At 38.6% G+C, this 19,030-nt stretch overlaps 1 protein-coding gene across 2 annotated transcripts in view; it reads left to right on the plus strand.

Annotated features, from left to right (window-relative positions):
• Positions 1–18,523, plus strand: part of MAGI3 (membrane associated guanylate kinase, WW and PDZ domain containing 3) — a gene marked incomplete at its 5' end in the record, with an annotated part of 282,350 nt that extends 263,827 nt beyond the window's left edge. The window contains 5 exons of one of the 2 annotated variants that reach the window (XM_079724347.1): positions 6,616–6,718; positions 7,492–7,618; positions 8,561–8,704; positions 15,504–15,642; positions 17,169–18,523. In XM_079724347.1, the coding sequence (XP_079580473.1) occupies positions 6,616–6,718; positions 7,492–7,618; positions 8,561–8,704; positions 15,504–15,642; positions 17,169–18,265 (1,610 nt within the window). In that variant the 3' untranslated portion in view covers positions 18,266–18,523. Of the gene's footprint in view, positions 1–6,615; positions 6,719–7,491; positions 7,619–8,560; positions 8,705–15,503; positions 15,643–16,451; positions 16,782–17,168 lie in introns of those variants that run through there. The other variant, XM_079724348.1, reaches the window with a different exon arrangement.
• Positions 18,524–19,030: the final 507 nt, after the last annotated feature.

Here is a 19,030-nt window from a genome sequence, read left to right on the forward strand (position 1 = left end):
ATTTTCGTTTTGTTTTGTTTTCCATTGATTTATCTGTTTATTCTCACTTGTCTCCGTTTTCCACTCTCATTTCTCTCACTACTCCCACTGGCAGTTATGCCAGTGTATTTTATGTGCCTCCTTTTATTTATGTCTTTTAAAGTACATGTTTTTGTGTGTGTGTCTGCCTTTATTTTTTGACTTGTATAACTGGTATTGTGTTATAGATTTTATGCTGTTTTTTTTTAATGTCACTTTATTGTTACAGAATCTAATCCAGGATCTTATGTGGCATTTAGTTGTTGTATCTTCTTTTTTCTTTTTAATTGAGACATAACTCATGTGCTATAAATTTCATTGTTTTAAAGTATACAAGTCAGTGGTTTTTAGTATATTCATAAGGTTGTGCAACCATCCCCACCAATTCCAGAACATTTTATCACCCCTATAAGAAACCACTACTCTACTTTCTTTCTCTATGGATTTGCTAGATATTTCATGTAAATGGAATTATATCTGACCTTTTATGTCTGGCTTCTTTCACTTAGCAAAATGTTTTCATGTTTCATCTGTGTTGTAGCATGTCCTTTTTATGACTAATGAATAATATCCCATTATGTGTATATACATTTTGCTTATTTAATCATTATTTGATAGACACTTGGGTTGTTTCTATTTTTTTTCTATTATGAATAATGCTGCTATGAACATTGGCATACAGTTTTTGTACAGATGTATGTTTTCATTTTTCTTGGGTGTATACCTAGGTGTGGAATTGTTGAGTCATATGATGTCATGTTTAACTTTTTGAGGAACTGTTGAACTGTTTTCCACAGCAGCTGCATTGTTATATATTCCCACCAGTAATGTATGAGGCTTCCAATTTCTCCACATCGTCACCATTTATTTTCCTTTGTGTGTGTGTGTGTGTTTTAAGCCATTCTAGTGAGTGTGAAATACAATAGTATCTCATCGTGGTTTTGATCTGTACTTCCCTGGTGACTAATGATGTTGAGTGTCTTTTTGTGTGCTGTTGGTCACTTGCATATCTTCTTTGGAGAAATGTCTATTCAGATCCTTTACTCACTTTTAATTGGGTTGTCTTTTTTATTGTTGAATTATAAGGCTTCTTTATATTCTGGTTTTAGATCCTTATCTGATATATGGTTTGCAAGTCTTTTCTCCCATTTTGCGGGTTGTCTTTTCACTTTTTTGATATTGTCCTCTGATGCACAAAAGTTTAATGTTGCTGTTGTCTAATTTATCTATCTTTCCTTTGGTTGCTTGTGCTCTTGGTATCATAGCATCAAGTGCCTTCAAGATTTTTCTGAGTTGCTGGGTGAACACAATCGATTGCTTTTAACTACTTGACCATTTTCCATACTGTATATTTACCACATATTACCTGTCTCCTCCCCCATAGACAGCCACACCATCTCCAACTCCACATTATCACAAACTATCCTCTATACCTTCATATATGTACCTTATAAAACAGTGTGAGAATTTATTGGAGTGAAATTGCTTGATCTAAGAAATTGCTTACTTTGACCAAGTACTATCAGATTGTCCTCTGTAATTGCTGCAGCCATCTACACTCCCACCAACAGAACACTGAGGATTCTTTATCTTCACATCCCCACCAATACTCAGCATTATCCAGCTTTCAAGTTGGCTAGTGTACAGCAAGGAAAGTGTACTTCATTGGTATATAATTTGCATTTCTCTGATTACCCATGAATATGAGCATCTATTTGGATGCTTGTTTTGGGTTTTTTTTTTCTTGTAAATTGCCTCTTCATATCCTTTACTCATTTGTCTTGTGGGATTGCTGTCTTTTTCTTGTTGATATTTAGAGATTCCTTGCGAATTATAGGCATTAGTCCAATTTAGTTTTAGAAAGCATAAATACCTTTTTCTGTCATCTGTATGTTTACAGTATGTTACTGTATGTTAACTTTGACTATGGTGCCCTTCGTTATATAGAGAGTCTTAATTTAGATGTCACCAGATTAGTCAATTTTTATTCAGTACCTTATGGCTTGTGCTTTTGAAGTTTTATTTAAGATAAGTTATCCTTCCCCACCCCATATCACAGAAATTTTCTCTTATATTATCATCTATTAGATTTCTAATTTTGCATTTTGCATTTAGGTCTTTAATCCATCTGGAGCCTACCTTTATATATAGTTTTAGGAAGGATCCAGTTCTATTTTTTATTCTTACACTGAGCCAATTTTTCTAGTACCATCTATTAGATAGTACTTCTTTTCCTCATTGATTTGTGGAGCCATCTCTTCTGTATATTAACCTCCCCTTTAAACATGAATCTCTGTACCACAATGTTCATTGCAGCACTGTTTACAATAGCCAGGACATGGAAGCAACCTAAATGTCCATCAACAGATGAATGGATAAAGAAGATGTGGCACATACATACAATGGAATATTACTCAGCCATAAAAAGAAACAAAATTGAGTTATTTGTAGTGAGGTGGATGGACCTAGGGTCTGTCATACAGAGTGAAGTAAGTCAGAAAGAGAAAAACAAATACCGTATGCTAACACATATATATGGAATCTAAAAAAAAAGATAGTTCTGAAGAATGTAGGGGCAGGACAGGAATAAAGACACAAACATAGAGAATGGACTTGAGGACATGGGGAGGGGGAGGGGGAAGCTGGGACAAAGTGAGAGAGTGGCATGAACATATATACACTACCAAATGTAAAATAGATAGCTAGTGGGAAGCAGCCACATAGCACAGGGAGATCAGCTCAGTGTTTTGTGACCACCTAGAGGGATGGGATAGGGAGGGTGGGAGGGAGACGCAAGAAGGAGGGGATATGGGGATATATGTATACGTATAGCTGATTCACTTTGTTATACAGCAGAAACAAACACACCATTGTAAAGCAATTATACTCCAATAAAGATGTGAAAAAAAAGAATCTCCAAGCTCTTTATTCTGTTCTGCTAGTTTATCTATTATTATCTATATGTACCTATTGTATATATACATATAATTTTAATATATATAAATATAATTTTTGAGTGTGTGTATATATATATTCACACACACACACTTTTTTTTTTTCAGTCTGTAACTTTGTGGTATATTCTAGTATCTGTCTGTTAAGGCATGTCTTTCTCCAAGCCCCCACCAAATCAACTAGGTATTCATGAAATTTTTCCATGTAAAATTTTAGAGCCAATTATTAAGCCACTCTAAAAAATCCGGCTGCAATTTTTATTGGGATATATTGAAAATATATTAACTTCGGGAAAATTTATACCTTTAAATATTAAGTCACCCCACCTAAGAGTATGGGCTATCTCTTCAATTATTCAGGTCATCTTTTCAATAGAATTTTAGAAAGTTCTTTCATGAGATTCTTATTTATTCTTGGTAAAGATGATTCCCAATATATTATAATGTTTGTTGCTAAAGTTTACTGTGGGATTTTGTGTTTATCCTCTGATAATACACTTTCTCTTAAGTAGTTACATACAGAAACTCCAGCAAAAGTTTAATTCTCATTGAGGGAAAGATATACTTAACCCATTGCTTTATAAGAATCTTCAGATAAAATTCAGAGAGAACATAGGCCTGTTTGACATCATGGAATAAATATTTAACTTTGAAAAGCAGAACATCTTTTAACACAGAAATGAATTGGAGAAGTTAAGTAGCAGGGGTTGAAGGACTAAAAACGAAAAGAATACCATGATAGAAAGTTTATTTAACCTTGAAGAAGAAAATGAAAAAACATGTAACTGAAAGAGTAAGCACCAATTTGTGGTGCTTTTTGCCTAGCTGTGACATCTCTCGTCCTTAGGGGAAGATAGAGGAAAACTAGAAGTTGATCAGCTTACTTATACAGTCCTGCTCTGAAGTTATACACCCATTGCTCTAGCCAAGCTTGTGAAGCCAAAAAATGTATCTAAATTGGACTAATACAAAGGTACAAGTATCTCCCAGTCGTCTTGTTGATAGATGTAATTTTTCCCAGCAGTTTCCATTCCCTCAATAGTAGCCATGAATTTATAATGACAGAAGAGGATTCAACTCTATAATGGGCACTCATGTTTAGAGGCAGGTAACTAGAAGTTGACATACCCTGTGAGCAAAGGTGGAAGGACTTCTGGGATTTCTAATGGGCACAGGAATATGAATCAAGTGTGGGATTTCTAATGGGCACAAGAATATGAATGAAGTGTGATTCCTGCAGTCAAGGAGTTCACAGTCTAGCAGGGGAGACAGGTGTTCACCCAGCCCTGACACAACATGGCAAATGCTATGAAAACAGTGTGCTTTAGGAGCAGGTAAGATTTCACAGAGGACCTGACATTTTGAACAGGAGATGAAGTGGGAAGCCAGGAGCGCCAGGTGACAGTTTGGATAGTATCTTCTGAGCAATAGAAAGTTGCCGTAAGTTTCTAAGCAAGGCCGTGGCATGTTTCAATGTATGTGCCAGGACTGGAACCTGGGAGGTGGAATAAAGATGAGATTGGTGGCAAGGAGGTCAGCAAGGAGGCCAACAGAAGTAATTTGTTAAGGTAATTAGGAAAGTTAAATTCACAATAGTAAATAAAAGTGCAGGAAATAAATTTCCAGATCACCCCCCACCAAAAATAAAAATTAAAAGAAGTTCATGCACCACTCTCCCTTCTTGGACCATTTGATTTTAAAGGAAAGACAACCCTCTGGATAAGTTCTGCAAAGGTTGGGCCTCCATTTCTACATCTGGTACATGTTGAAATCCATGTAGACACACAAGCCCAGCAGGCAGAGTCAGAGCATCAGAAATCCTCAGGGGCTGCCACAGCTTAGCCAGATACCATTACTCTCCTCCCGCCACTGTTTATACCCTGGCCTGTGTTTTCAGAGTACTCTCAGTTACTTTCAGTTACAAGAAGTTCTTAAATAAGAATAAATTATTTATCTATGTTTTTAGTCCCAAGAACTTTGAAGAGAAACAACTTAATCCAAGCCATAAAATAGTGATGTATTTAGTGACCCTGAAGTCCCAGCTTTCTCAATAGAAATTGCTTCCTAAACATTCATATTCTTTGTTTTTCACATCAGTCTTTCTCTGTTTTCATTATATTTGAGATTCAGATTTTATCAGTTTCTACATGTTCTAACCTAAAAATGTCCTCTTACCTGGAACATTTTTGCTAAGTTAGGCAAATATTTCAGACTGTACACCTTAAGAGAAATATAGCCCCAAATAAGAAATATAGCCCCAATCATTTTGATGATTATGATAACCGTAATGATCATTTTAATAGAAACATATGCCAGGCACTGTTCTAAGCATGTTTGTCTATGCAATAACCCCCCAAGGTAGCTGTAATTCCCTTTTCATTCATGAGATGATTAGAAGCACAGAGAATTAAAGTAATTTGTTCAAGAACACATAGCTAGTAAATGATGGGATCTGGCTGAAACCCCATCAGTCTTGCTCCAAAGTTCATGGTCTTGCTCTCTCTTTGATATTTTAAAATATCCTATGTTTTAAAATTTGGGCGGGATAAAACATTAGAAAGTTTCAGCTTTTTTTTTTTTTTTTTGGCTGTGTTGGGTCTTCGTTGCTGCTTGCAGGCTTTCTCTAGTTGTGGCGCGCGGGCTTCTCATTGCGGTGGCTTCTCATTGCGGAACACGGGCTCTAGGCATGCGGGCTTCAGTAGTTGTGGCACGTGGGCTCAGTAGTTGTGGCTCGCGGGTTGTAGAGTGTAGGCTCAGTAGCTGTGGCACACGGTCTTGGTTGTTCTGTGGCATGTGGGATCTTCCCGGACCAGGGATCGAACCCGTGTCCCCTGCATTGGCATGCGGATTCTTAACCACTGCGCCACCAGGGAAGTCTGAAAGTTTTAGCCTTAAAAATAAATATGAGTCTGACAACCTCCAGAGTGTCTTTTAACTGTCATCTCCCATGAATTGGCATCTAGTTCTAGATGCAAGCATTTTGCTTAGTTATGAAATCCGCCTTCAAGGAACAACAGGAGTTCTGAAGCTGTTGAGGATGATACTGAAGCAAATGTTCCTTTTTTTCCCTTACATCTGTGCTCTTAGAAAATAGAATCAGTAAAATCTTTATAAACATTTGTCAATACTCAGGATGATTTTATAAGTTTCTCTTTGATACTAGAGTCAGGTGAAATAACTACTGCTACATTAAAGATGCAGGTTAAAGATACGTGTGTAATTTCCAGACTGGCCTCTGTGTTCCAGCATTCCTAAGACCTGTCTTTGTCATCTAGAGTGGTTTACCAGTTACAGGCAGTACACTCTGGAAACCCATAAATATGTTACAAGGTAGTTCCCAGAGCTCAGTCCTCTAGATAATAGTATGGAGTGTGTTCATTTCTGATTTTCATGTTGTGTGGACGACCAGAACAAAGGTGAAAGAGGGAAAGCATGTGCAGTAAGAATGATTCCTGTTCTCTTCAAACATAAACATCAATCAGAAGCCACAGGGAAAAAGACATTAGTTCCAGTTGCAAGCAGCTGACAGCAGTGCTGCTTGTGTAAAGTCACTACCGTCGGGAAAGTGACAACCACTTGTTACTGTCTCACTTTCACATTTTTATGTACAAATTCTTATTTCTCTTGTTTTGCCTTTGAACAGAGCATCTTGGTCCACCATCAGGAACAAACTCCGCCAGGCAAAGCCCAGCCCTGCAGCACAGGCCCGTGGGACAGTCACAGGCCAACCACATACCTGGGGACAGGTGGGGCTGCTCTTCTCAGGTTTTGGTTTTTTCCTCTGCTCATCTCCCCACTTTGCATCACCCACCCACCCCCACTCACCTCCACACAATTATGCAGAAGCCAGCCGGTTAGGTCAAGATGAGACGTCTACTCCCTCCGGTCCCTTTGTCCCTTCCTCCCCCTCTTCCCAGCCCCAGCCCAGGGTGCAGCGTTAACAGGTGGGGATTAGAAAGAATTGACAGTAGCACCTGCTCTGCTGCTCTAGGTCCTCACGGTTTTGGTAGGGAAGCCCCAGACCCACATCGATTACCATCTTCTTAGACTACCCGAGCAGTATCTGTGCATATTTCTTTCCTCTTTCGTTGAAAATATTAGTCATGAAACAAAAACTGAATTTCCAAAAATTCAGCATTTTCACAGGCATTGGTACTGCAGGAGAGCCATTTTCCACTGTAACAAGGTCAGCTTATCTGCCCTCCAGTTCAGTGACTTGAGTGCAGTTTTCCTTGATGTAAACTGTGCTGAGACACCCTTAAGACAAAAAAAACAAAAACAAAAACAAAACAAAAACACAGCATGGGGGTGTTGACAGACTTGAAGCCATGCTGGAGTTAATGGCTAGTTTTTGCCTGGCATCTCTCTGCTTCTAGATACAGCCTGTCTTAATAGCAGTTTGTCAGAGGGAGAATGGCAAAATTCAGCTTTTAAAGGAAAAGAAATTGATCTGCTTTTACTTTTAGGCTGTTTTTCATATTCTCAGTTCAGAGAGTGACTTGATTTCTCTTTCCTGTAGAAGTGTCACAGAAGGTGAAATTGGAAAAGACGTCTCCACTTCCTACAGACACTCGTGGTCTGACCACAAGCACCTTGCACAGCCTGACACTGCAATGATTTCAGTCATAGGCAGTCGGCACAATCAGGTAACAGAGATTCCCCCCAGATGCAGACTGTTCTTTTCAGTTGCCGAATCACTGACACTGATGAATTTTAATTGCAAATCAGTTCAGATAAATTTGTTCCCAAAACTGATCATTCTTAAGGACCTACTCTGTGTTTGGCATTCTCTTAGTGTCCACGAGACAATGTAAAGAGTGAAAAAGAAGTTTATCCTCTGTTGGAGAAATTTTAACCCTTACTTGAGTACCTAGAAATAGCAGTGTTTTAGTTAATCAAAGAAGGATTTGGGGTGGGTTTTTTTTTTCTTTTTTCAGGAAAATTAGTCAAAATCTGCTTAAAGGAAGCACTGTTCAAAATTCTGTTCTCTGATTGTTCTGTTGCATATTGACCAACTAGTAGAGAAGACATGTAATCTTCAAATTAATTTAGGCTGCATTTATAGAAATTAAGTAGCCCTTCGACCAAAACGTACATTCCTTCCTTATGATATAGAAATGCATATTGATATCATATGATAGCACTTATATGTGGAATCCCCCAAAATTGATACAAATGAACTTATTTACAAAACAAAAATAGACCCACAGATATAGAAGGCACTAAGGTTACGAAAGGGGATGGGGGATAAGTTCAGAGTTTGAGATAACATATACACCCTACTATATATAAAATAGGTCATCAACAGGGACCTACTGTAGAGCACAGAACTATACTCAATATCTTGTAATAAACTATAATGGAAAAGAATCTGAAAAAGAATAGATATATACACATGTGTAACTGAATCACTTTGTTGTGCACTTGAAACTAACACAACATCGTAAATTAACTGTACTTCAATTTTCTTTTAAAAGTGCGTATTGAGAGTATAAATCATTTCTTCCAGCCATAAAAGGAGTCTTTCTTCAAACTTTAAATAAAGCAGTCCATGTAAGCTTGTTTTTCTTACACTTCTCTCTCTCTAGAGCCTTGGTTGTTACCCAGTGGAGCTGGAGCGAGGCCCCCGGGGCTTTGGATTCAGCCTCAGGGGTGGGAAGGAATACAACATGGGGCTGTTCATCCTGCGTCTCGCTGAGGATGGTCCTGCCATCAAAGACGGCAGAATTCACGTGAGTTGGCTTCTGTCTGCAAACTTTGGTTCTGGCTCAGGACTGGAAACTTCTGAAAATAGTTGATTAAAGGGAATGCAGAAACCTCCTGAATCTATGAAGCAAGATTTTCCATCACTAAAACCTGAAAGGCAGATGCTTGTCATGATTTCATTTCCTCTTTGCAGGGTGCTATACTGTATTGCAGTTAGGCCGCTTGCACTGGCTTGACTTTGGTCAGTAAGAAAAAATCAATTTTACTTACGTAGTCAACATTCAAGGGCAAATGGATTAATAAATAAAATATACTTTCATCTTATTAAAAGTCTTGGGAAAGCCAGGATGAAACAGAATCATCAACTTCTTCCAAGAAACAGTAATCCCAGGATTTTTTTTTTCCCTCTGAGCTACTTCTAGAGGGAGCCAGAGTTCGAAAAGCATGACTCTCCCAACCTTTATTATCATTTTCAGGACTAGATATCATATCAGCAATGTTCCTGCATAGGGGTACTCAGCTCTGAAACACTATAGCTTTGTACATGGCATTGAGGCCAGATGGTTTATGTATCTGCAAAAGATATTTTCCTTCCTTCTCTAGATGTTACTTAGTGGATTCTTATATAGAAGACATTTGCTGGGCTCAATTTTTTTTTAAATAGTTAATTTACTGGTATTCAATTATTTGCTAAAAATTTTATATGCTAAAAATTATAAAATCCGGACAGCCTGCCCCTTACTATTCAAGAGAACTTTGGACTTCTTCCCTCTGCTACCAATAGGCATCAGGGAAAGAGAAATTTTTCTTTTTCTTCTTCTCCTTTTTATTCTCCTCTTTTTTTTTTTTTTTGCGATACGCGGGCCTCCCACTGCTGTGGCCTCTCCCGTCGCGGAGCATAGGCTCTGGACGCGCAGTTTCAGCGGCCATGGCTCATAGGCCCAGCCGCTCCGCGGCATGTGGGATCCTCTCGGACCAGGGCACGAACCCATGTCCCCTGCATCGGCAGGCGGACTCCCAACCACTGCGCCACCAGGGAAGCCCTATTTTTCTCTTTTACTTTTAACTAAGTAAACTAATTAGAAAGGCAAATGACCCTGGCAAATTATTAGATGGTATATTCTAACAATGATTAGAAAAGTCTTCTGGGTGATTGCAGTTTTGAATTATGCACATCACTACTCCACTCCCATTACTCATTTCATAAACATTTACTGAGTGTTTGCTTTACCCAAGGATTTATACATGATACTGAATAAGCTGGGAAAAAGAGTGACCCCAAAACAAGGTACCATCCTTTCTCTAAAGGACTAGACTTTTGTACAAGTTCAAAGTAGGTGAATATGAGTAGAGAAGATTTCATAGAAGAGGTGGCATTGGACAGTCAATAGGATTTCAACAGGGAGAGATTAAGAAAACATTCCAGGCTGAAGAAATGAGCAAAGGGGTAAAACGAAGGAAGTACACGTCATATATAGGGAACTGCAAGTGGTCAAGTTTACCTAGAGTCTATTTAGAAAATACATAGGAGGGTAGAAGAAAATGAGAATATGAAAGTAGGATGAATCACCAGTATGTAGGTCCAAGACAGTGGAAAGTCACAGAAGGCTTTTGCGCCAAGAGTTCCCCCTGAGAGCAATACACTGATCAAATCAGTCTCTTGGTGTGTAGGATGGATGAGGGGATAGGGCTAGCTATAGTTTAGGCATCCAGTCATGGTGGTGGGAGTGTAACTTGGATGGTAGTACTTTGGGTGGATGGTAAGTGATGCGTGTGGGATCAACTGTTAATGAAGAAAAGACCAGTTTAGTTGACTGACAAGTATTAAATGAGTGAAGGATGAAGGAAAAATAGAGTAAAGGATGGCTTAGAGGCTTCACCCTGCCTGTACTATGAAAAACAAAACGTGAGGGAGGCCAGTGGGAGAAAGGGTTTGGCAAAGACTGATGATGTACTAAGTTGTAGTCATGTTGAAGGACCAGCTGGTTGAGCAGGTGTAAATATTTAGCAGGCAGTTAGGACAAGAGGTAAAGTCCCAGATTGTGATATTACCCAGACGGAAGTGAAAACTGATGCCTTTGCTGTGGATGAGTTCACTAAAGGAGAAGATTTAGAGAGTTGTGGGCCAGGGGCAGGACTCTGGATAAGGCCTGTCATTAGTGGACCATAGAAAGTAGAGAAAATGGGGAGGGTGAGAACGCAGAGCAGCAGAAGCAGAGCTGGAGGGTGTTGATGGCAAGGAGAGGGGCTGATGGCCAAAGGCCATTAGTGTGCTGAAGCTGAGCTGTTTGCTCTCGCCGCAGTTCACTTTCTTGTAGGGACAGTTTAATAAAGTGGGGAGAACATGGGTTTGGAAATCAGGACAAGGATCGAATTCTGGTTCTGCCACCTTGTAGCTGTGCATAGTTGGGTAACTTCTGAACCTGCACAAAACGCAGAGCTATAATACATGTAAAATACATGGCCCAAGTAAACTTCTTAAAGTTTTAGTAAGAGCAGTTTGAGGCACTGTATATGGGGATGGCATACTTATTTCTGGTTTTCTTTGTCCTTTTTCAAAAAAAAATCTCTAAGTCATTTAAATCTGGAGTTTTAAAAAAATCTCCCATTGTATATTGTATCACAAAACTCCAGTTAAACCAAAAACTAGGATATAATTGAAATGTTGGTTTCAAATACACTAATCTCACCAAATAAAGGGCAAACAAAGAGGCCTTAAAGGATTCTATTTCTAAAACATGTTATTCTTAATAATGAACAGAATAATGAACAGAAACTTTAGAATTATGTGATAAAATCAGCTTTAATATAAAAAAGAAACTGAAATTTGAAAGCAAAAGCAAATAAGCTATTACTGCTATGTCCAGGTTTGTTCTAAACTCTAATAAAATAAATCAGCTTTTCAGAGAATAATTTTTCTGGCTACTAAATTATCAAAATCTTGACTTGGTGTAGGGATCATGGGAGCTTTGCTGTAAATGACAACTTACTCAGGTGGCCACTGTCCCAAAAGATGAGCATTTATCTCCAGCTGACACTTGTGCATGGAGCCAGCCACCTGAGCATCCATCCTGTCTGCCTTCCCCTCTTGCCTCTCTCCTCTTCTCCCGTGTCTTTTCTGTTAAGCTGACACTGTACTTTGTGTCCTGTACCTATTATTCCAGTATCTTCAGCACCTGAGGTAGTGCCTTGAATATTGATAGTAGATGCACCAGAGATACTTGTTGAAAGAATAGAATGCATGGTTAATATTTCTAGATAATGAGATAATTTTTTTTTTAATATTTAAGATTAACTCCCAGAACTTATTACTGGGTAGACAGGACTTGGCCTATAGGAAGGAATAAGCAAACAGTGTAATTGTATAATTCAATAAAACAAGAAAATGTTAACTTTTAATATAGATGGAAAGGTGTTGAGAGGATCTGTACATTTAGTGAGTCTTCAGCTGGTCCTTAAATCCTGTTAAGATTTAGAGAGGAAGGAAAAAGGTTCTGGGCTAAAGGAATGAGAAATCAGCTGAATGGAAAAAGTCCGTATTAGGTAATAGTGTCAGACTGAAATATTTGACAAAGAACAGAATCAGATTTAGAAACTATTAAGAGTCTGTTGTCTTCCAGACCACATGTTTTCACTTGTATTAGTTTCAGTCTCACAAGAACTCTGTGAGGTAGGTGGCATTATCCCCACCTGCAGATTAAAACTGAGGCTCAGGGAGACTAAGTCACAGCCACAGAGGGACCCCGGTCCATTGTCTCTCAGCCTGGTCTGTGTGCTTTCACATCAGGCCATGATTATGTCATTTGGACTCAATTCCTTTGGGAGGCATAAAGGGTCTTAACAGGTTGTAAGATAATGTAAGCAATGTGTTAGAAATATTGTTTAGTCATTTTAATACATTTTAGTGGATGTTGCTTTAAAAACTGCAAGACTGCCTTAAAAAAAATGACTTTTTTTTAAAGGAACACAATTTTTCTCTGTCGTTCTTCCTACTTTCCCCCTTTTGGTTCTCCTGTTCTCATTTTTTTCTTCCCCTTTCATTTCTTTCTTCTCTCCTCTCTCCTCTCCTCTGTCCCCCACAATTCTATTTTTCAATAATACAAAAACCTGACCTTGAATTTTTATTCTTATCAAAAGGTATATTCCCCATTTTTTGTATTTTTTTTTTTTTTTTAATTTATTTATTTATTTTTGGCTGTGTTGGGTCTTCGTTTCTGTGCTAGGGCTTTCTCTAGTTGCGGCGAGTGGGGGCCACTCTTCATCGCGGTGCGCAGGCCTCTCACTGTCGCGGCCTTCTCTTGTTGAGGAGCACAGGCTTCAGACGCGCAGGCTCAGTAGCTGTGGCGCACGGGCTTAGTTGCTCCGCGGCATGTGGGATCCTCCCAGACCAGGGCTCGAACCCGTGTCCCCTGCATTGGCAGGCAGACTCTCAACCACTGCGCCACCAGGGAAGCCCCATTTTTTGTATTTTTATCACACTTAAATTTTTTAAAGTAACAAACTTTTAAAAGAATGTTTACATTTCCCTCTCAAAGGTGTGATTTTTTTATCTTAAGCTTTGTGTAGTCCAGTTTAGAACTTTTTCCCCTTTTGAGGGCCTCTCTACCATAAATCTTAAAACCATGGCTTTCCTCTCCTTCACCCTAATTTAGTTTTTAAGTTAAACAAAAATGACACCTGGTGGCAGATCTGTTCAATTACAAGTTTTTTGCAGCTTACTTATTGTGCTGAAAGAATAAGAAATATGCAGGTTTGGACAGAGAATTTAAGCCAAAGAATATAATTGAAATGAATTATAACCTCAGTCACGTTTTTACAAGATGTAACCAAAGCATGCTCCAAGTAGTATCTATTTTAATATTCATTTCTCTAATTATCAGAGGGTTTTATATCTGGTGCTAATTTGTCATCTGTGTTTCCTCATGAAAGTGATTTTTCTATAATCACTTATTAAAGGAAATCTGGGTACCGACCTTTGTTTCACTTATATACCTATTCTGATTATAAGGGTTTTTTAATGAATTGTGTTTATTACTTTTTCTCCATCCTATTATGTTTATTATCACGTATTTTGGGGTTTTTTCCACTTTATGTGTTAAATCCATCTATTTTGTGATATCCTCCACTTCTTCACTCATTTTTTTCCCATAAATATGCAATAAAACTTGTTCTATTAGTTTACTTGAAAAATTTTTGCAGTGTATAGAACAGGGTGCAGTCTATAGTTAAATCTTCATCCTGCTACATTTTTTTTTTTTTTTTTTTTGGCTGCTTGGGTCTTTGTTGCTGCACGTGGGCTTTCACTAGTTGCGGTGAGCAGGGGCTACTCTTCGTTGCGGTGTGTGGGTTTCTTATCTCGGTGGCTTCCCTTGTTGCGGAGCACGGGCTCTAGGCGCGCGGGCTTCAGTAGTTATGGCTCGCGGGCTCTAGAGCGCAGGCTCAGTAGTTGTGGCGCACAGGCTTAGTTGCTCCGTGGCACGTGGGATCTTCCGAGACCAGGGATCGAACCTGTGTCCCCTTCACTGACAGGCAGATTCTTAACCACTGTGCCACCAGTGAAGTCCCTCACCCTGCTATGCTTTAAATCTTTTTTTGGAAAACCAGAAAATAGATCATTTGAAAATTAACATTTATTTGTGCTTGGTGTATAATCCTGTTTTTAGCTCATTAATTCCTCCCAACAACCCCAGGAGGTAGGTAGGCACTAATGTTATCCCCACTTAACAGAGAGAAAAATGAGACCACTCTGCTAGGACGAGGTCGAGCCAGGAGTGAACCACAGACATTATGACTCCAAAGCCCAGCTTCCAAGCCACTGTGCTCTGCTGCAGCTGTGGATACAGAGCGCTCCTACTCACCTCTGTTAAATAATTACCGCGTCCTCTTCTGTCATTTCTGCATCGTTTTAGTAAGCTCTGCAAATATTGCTTTTTGTAATTTCAGTAATTGCCCATTGTTCAGTTTTTCTGTTTTGAAGCCAATACCCTTTAGTTGTTTGTCACCTCGAAATGTTGTTTAAAATCTGGATATATTTTTAAATCATTACCATCATTATCTTTAACCAGGTCCTTTGCAGAAGTTGTACTTCACTCATTCACGTTTCTTTTTTTTTTCAAATAACTATAGACAACATTTCTAGTAAATAGCAGTGGTACTTGAGGCATTTTATTCTGATCCCTAGCTTTTGTTTGTTTTCTAGGGAAATCACTACACACTAAAGTCATTTAGTGTAAGCCAGCTATTGGTTTTAAATAAGTATTTCATATTAGTATGAATTTCTCCAAGCTGAGTTTTCTTAGAGTTTTAGTCTATAAATATTTCATTTAGGTAATGCCTCATATATGTACAGGGCGTAGCGGCAACACAAAGGAAGGAGTAGGCAGTTCTCCCTGGAGGCCAGGATAGGCTTCAAAGATGAGGAGCCACCTGCCTAGGATTTAGGATATTCAGGTCGAGTCGGAAAGTACCCTTCACAGGCGGATTAATCAGATGTAGCTCTGTGGTATCATGTGGGTCATAGAGCCTTCACCTCTCCCACCACTTAACCTTTGGTTGAAAACTTAGAATTTGATTCTTGACTTCAAGATGCCCAGATCCTGCTTACTAGTCATATAAACTTTTATAGCGTAAATAAAACTGGACATCATCTCTTCCTATTGCTACCACCTGTCCACTCCTCATCAACTCTAGCATAATAGCACTGTGCACAAGTTAAATATTTTACAAAGAGTCATTCAGCAGAGTTGGGTGGCTCTAGGGATGACAAAACAGAACTGAAGGAGGATGTGTAGTTTCATGTTGTTTCTGTGAATGTTCCCTGTCTAGGTTGGGGACCAGATTGTTGAAATCAATGGGGAACCTACACAAGGCATCACACATACTCGAGCAATTGAGCTCATTCAGGCTGGTGGAAATAAAGTTCTTCTTCTTTTGAGGCCAGGAACTGGCTTGATACCTGACCATGGTAAGTTAAGTAGCTCACCTGTAGCTGAAAAGCTGAGAATGTGTTAGGGAGAGGGCAGCAGAAGGAAAAGGAATATCTATTTGGAGGGGACAGATATGTTACTAGCTAATTCAGAGGTAACCACCAGAACCATCTAAAGTTAGTTACCATAAATAATAATATTACAAAATAAGTGACTTCATACAGAACTTTTGTTAGACTAGAATTTATATGTTAAGCTAGTTTCAGCAGAAAACATAGTTGCTTTTGCAGAGAAAAGTGCCTATAAAAAACAAGAACATTAGAGGCAAACGATTTTAATGTTATGAAAAGCGTTTGAAATCTCTTCAAATGTTATTTTTTTCCTTATAGTAAGATGAGTTTCTCTGTTAATGAGCAGCATGAGAACTTTAGGCTTTTCTAGTCATTTGTCAAAAACAAGTTACTTTAGCTCTACCTGGAGACAAGGAGTTGCACTTGGGACCATTTCTGTAGTCCTGTACTGATCTTAAATTTCCTTGGTTTCATTGTATGTTTTTGAAATATCACAGTATTTGAAAATCCCTGTTTATCAACTGAGTGCACTAGTCTAGAAGTACAATACCACACCACTTAGTCCTTGTCCGTTCCAGTTTCCTCCCTTCCCCCCATAAAGCTTTTGAGGGATAAGTATAGACATGACCTCCTACAGTCCCCTTCCAGCCTATAATCCTCTGACTGTATTACCTTCCACCATCTGCTTGTAAACCATACGTCCCCGGTGACATCTTTGCTAACTGCGCTGTGATGTTTTTTTACACAGTCCTAGGCTTTTTCTCTTCCTTCTTCAGGTTTGGCTCCTTCCGGTCTGTGCTCCTACGTGAAACCTGAGCAACATTAAGGCTTTCAGGGCTTTTCTTGGTCTTTCCTTAAAAAGATTTGGTAAATTTGCATGTCTTGTAAATCACTTCCTTCTTTTTTTTTCTTTTTAATTAAAAATGATGCTATTAAATACATCTATTTCTATCTTCTGCACTTTTCAGTTTCCTTTTGACATTAAATTTGACAGCTTAAAGCAAGAAAATTATTTACAAATGCCCATGAACTCCATTCTGGTTACCACATTTTGGTCTCCTTTATTAGTGATTTTGGCAAATCCTGAAGCTATATCCATCAATAATAGCTAAATTAGTAAGCTGCCTGGACCAGGTAATTTGGTCCAATTTTATTATTTATTTAAGATTTTTATTGGGCTTTTGCTACTTATAAAGAATTTACACATCATATATTATCATACCTATTATACAAAAGTAATTGGAAAAATGAATACTATTATTTTGTATATATAAAACAACCTACCCTTCAGGTACAAGTATAGCTGTCTGTATACGTCTGCCTTTATATAGAGAGATCTAAACATACATGAACTTTATTTATAAAATACTCAGGCTGTTTGTTTAAGCAGTCAGTAAAATTCAAATGGCTATCAAAAAATTCAAAACTTAATTAATTGTTCCTATTTATAATTCTAAAATTTAATAATGTTCTACTCAAATCACTTTTTTTAGGTGATTGGAATATTAATAACCCTTCATCTTCCAATGTGATTTATGATGAACAGTCACCATTTCACCCATCTTCACATTCTGCTTCCATATTTGAAGAGTGTCGTGTGCCAGTAATTGAAGAATCTTTGATGAGGGTGCAGATATGTGAAAAGGCAGAAGAATTAAAGGAAATTGTGCCTGAAAAGAAAAGCACTTTAAATGAAAATCAGTCTGATATAAAACATCAGTCTCTTCTCCATAAAAATGTGAATAAAAGGGATCCACCCAACAGTCATGGGCACAGTGATAAGAAAAATCTCTTGAAAGTAGAAAATGGTGTCACACCAAGAGGCAGATCTGCTAGTCCCAAAAAGTCAGCCAGTCGATATTCAGAGGAACATTTAGAAAAGATTCCCAGTCCTCTAAAAAATGACCCCAAAAGAAGACCCAGAGATCGATCACTCAGCCCCAGGAAAGGAGAGAATAAAAGTAGTCAGATCAGCACCAGGGCAGCTTCTGGACAAGATCATTGCAGAAAAAGCAGAGGACAGTCTTCAAGCCCAAAGAAGCAGCAAAAAACTGAAGGAAGCAAAGACCAATCAAATGCGAACCAAAGAGTAGGGAGCCATGCTAACAACAATGCTGAGCAGATGTCAGATGGGAAAGAAAGATCAGGTGTTATCAGGAAAGATACAAATCAGAGTCAGCCTGGAAAAAACAGAACCAGGTCTCCAGAGAAAAAAAGCAAGAGAATGGATGAAAAGTCTCTTCCATCCAAAAAGACAAATAACACTACTAGTAGAGCTATATCGGAAAATGAAAAAGGAAAGAAAGCAACCTTAGTAGAAACAAGTTCTAGTAAAGATAAAATAGGAGAAAATATCAAAATATCAGAAAAGAAGCCAAAGCAGGAACCTGAAGAAAAAATGGTTTTAAACAAAATAGAAGATCACAAAAGAAAAGAACTAGAGGCAGCTGACAAAAACAAAGAGAGCGGAGGGTGCAAACCTGAAAGCGGTTCTCCAGCTAAGAAAACACCAATAACTCCAGGGCCTTGGAAGGTGCCAAGTGCAAGTAGAGCCACAGGCACTACTGGTGTGGCCGAGAAGCGACTGTGACCTTTAGTATAAAACAAAGAAAAAAAAGTTGTAATCTTTTCCTACTAAAAAGCAGTGTTCCCCTCCCCCCCCAAAATCATTTTTTTCAGGAATTCTGAAACACACATAAGAAGTACATTTTAATTTGAGCATCAAGTTACGTAGGCTGCATGAAGGGCCTGCAGGATTGCTAAGAACCCACTGTCCCCCTGGCTGGCTGCCTGCCTTGCGCTCAGGAAGGAGCCGCACCCACGGGCTCATCAGACAAGCCCGGCTCAGGCCGCCCAGCTCGTCTTCATGGGTGTCTGAACAAATGACATGTTGATATTCACAACGTGGTCACAACTCACTTTATATTTGTGCCAAGTTATCTACTGTATCATGTCTATTTTATCCTTCTCACTCAGATATTTCCACAGTAATGAAAAAACTAGGTTTGGCTTGGAAGTTGATATTCTCAATAGCATGTTGCATGTTTACAGAGAGAAATATTTGAGCCCTTGCAGAAGAAGAGATTGTTAACTCATCATTAAAGATGGCAGTTCCCTCTCCTAACAGCTTACTGATGATGTCCCCGTTTAAAAATAAAACTCCCAAACATCACTACTGGAAAGAAAAAAATATGTAGTCAAATATTGACTTTCTTATGGCTGTTTATTTTAATTCAGCTGGATAAGGTATTTCAAATAACTGTTAAAGATGTTATTTACAAATGAATGTTCAAATGAGAAAGCACTTCAATTGATTAAGAGTTCACCTCCTGCTGTGTTATCCAACTCTAATGTG

This window comes from Hyperoodon ampullatus (genome assembly GCF_949752795.1).
Source record: "Hyperoodon ampullatus genome assembly, chromosome: 2".
Classification (NCBI taxonomy): Eukaryota; Metazoa; Chordata; class Mammalia; order Artiodactyla; family Ziphiidae; genus Hyperoodon; species Hyperoodon ampullatus.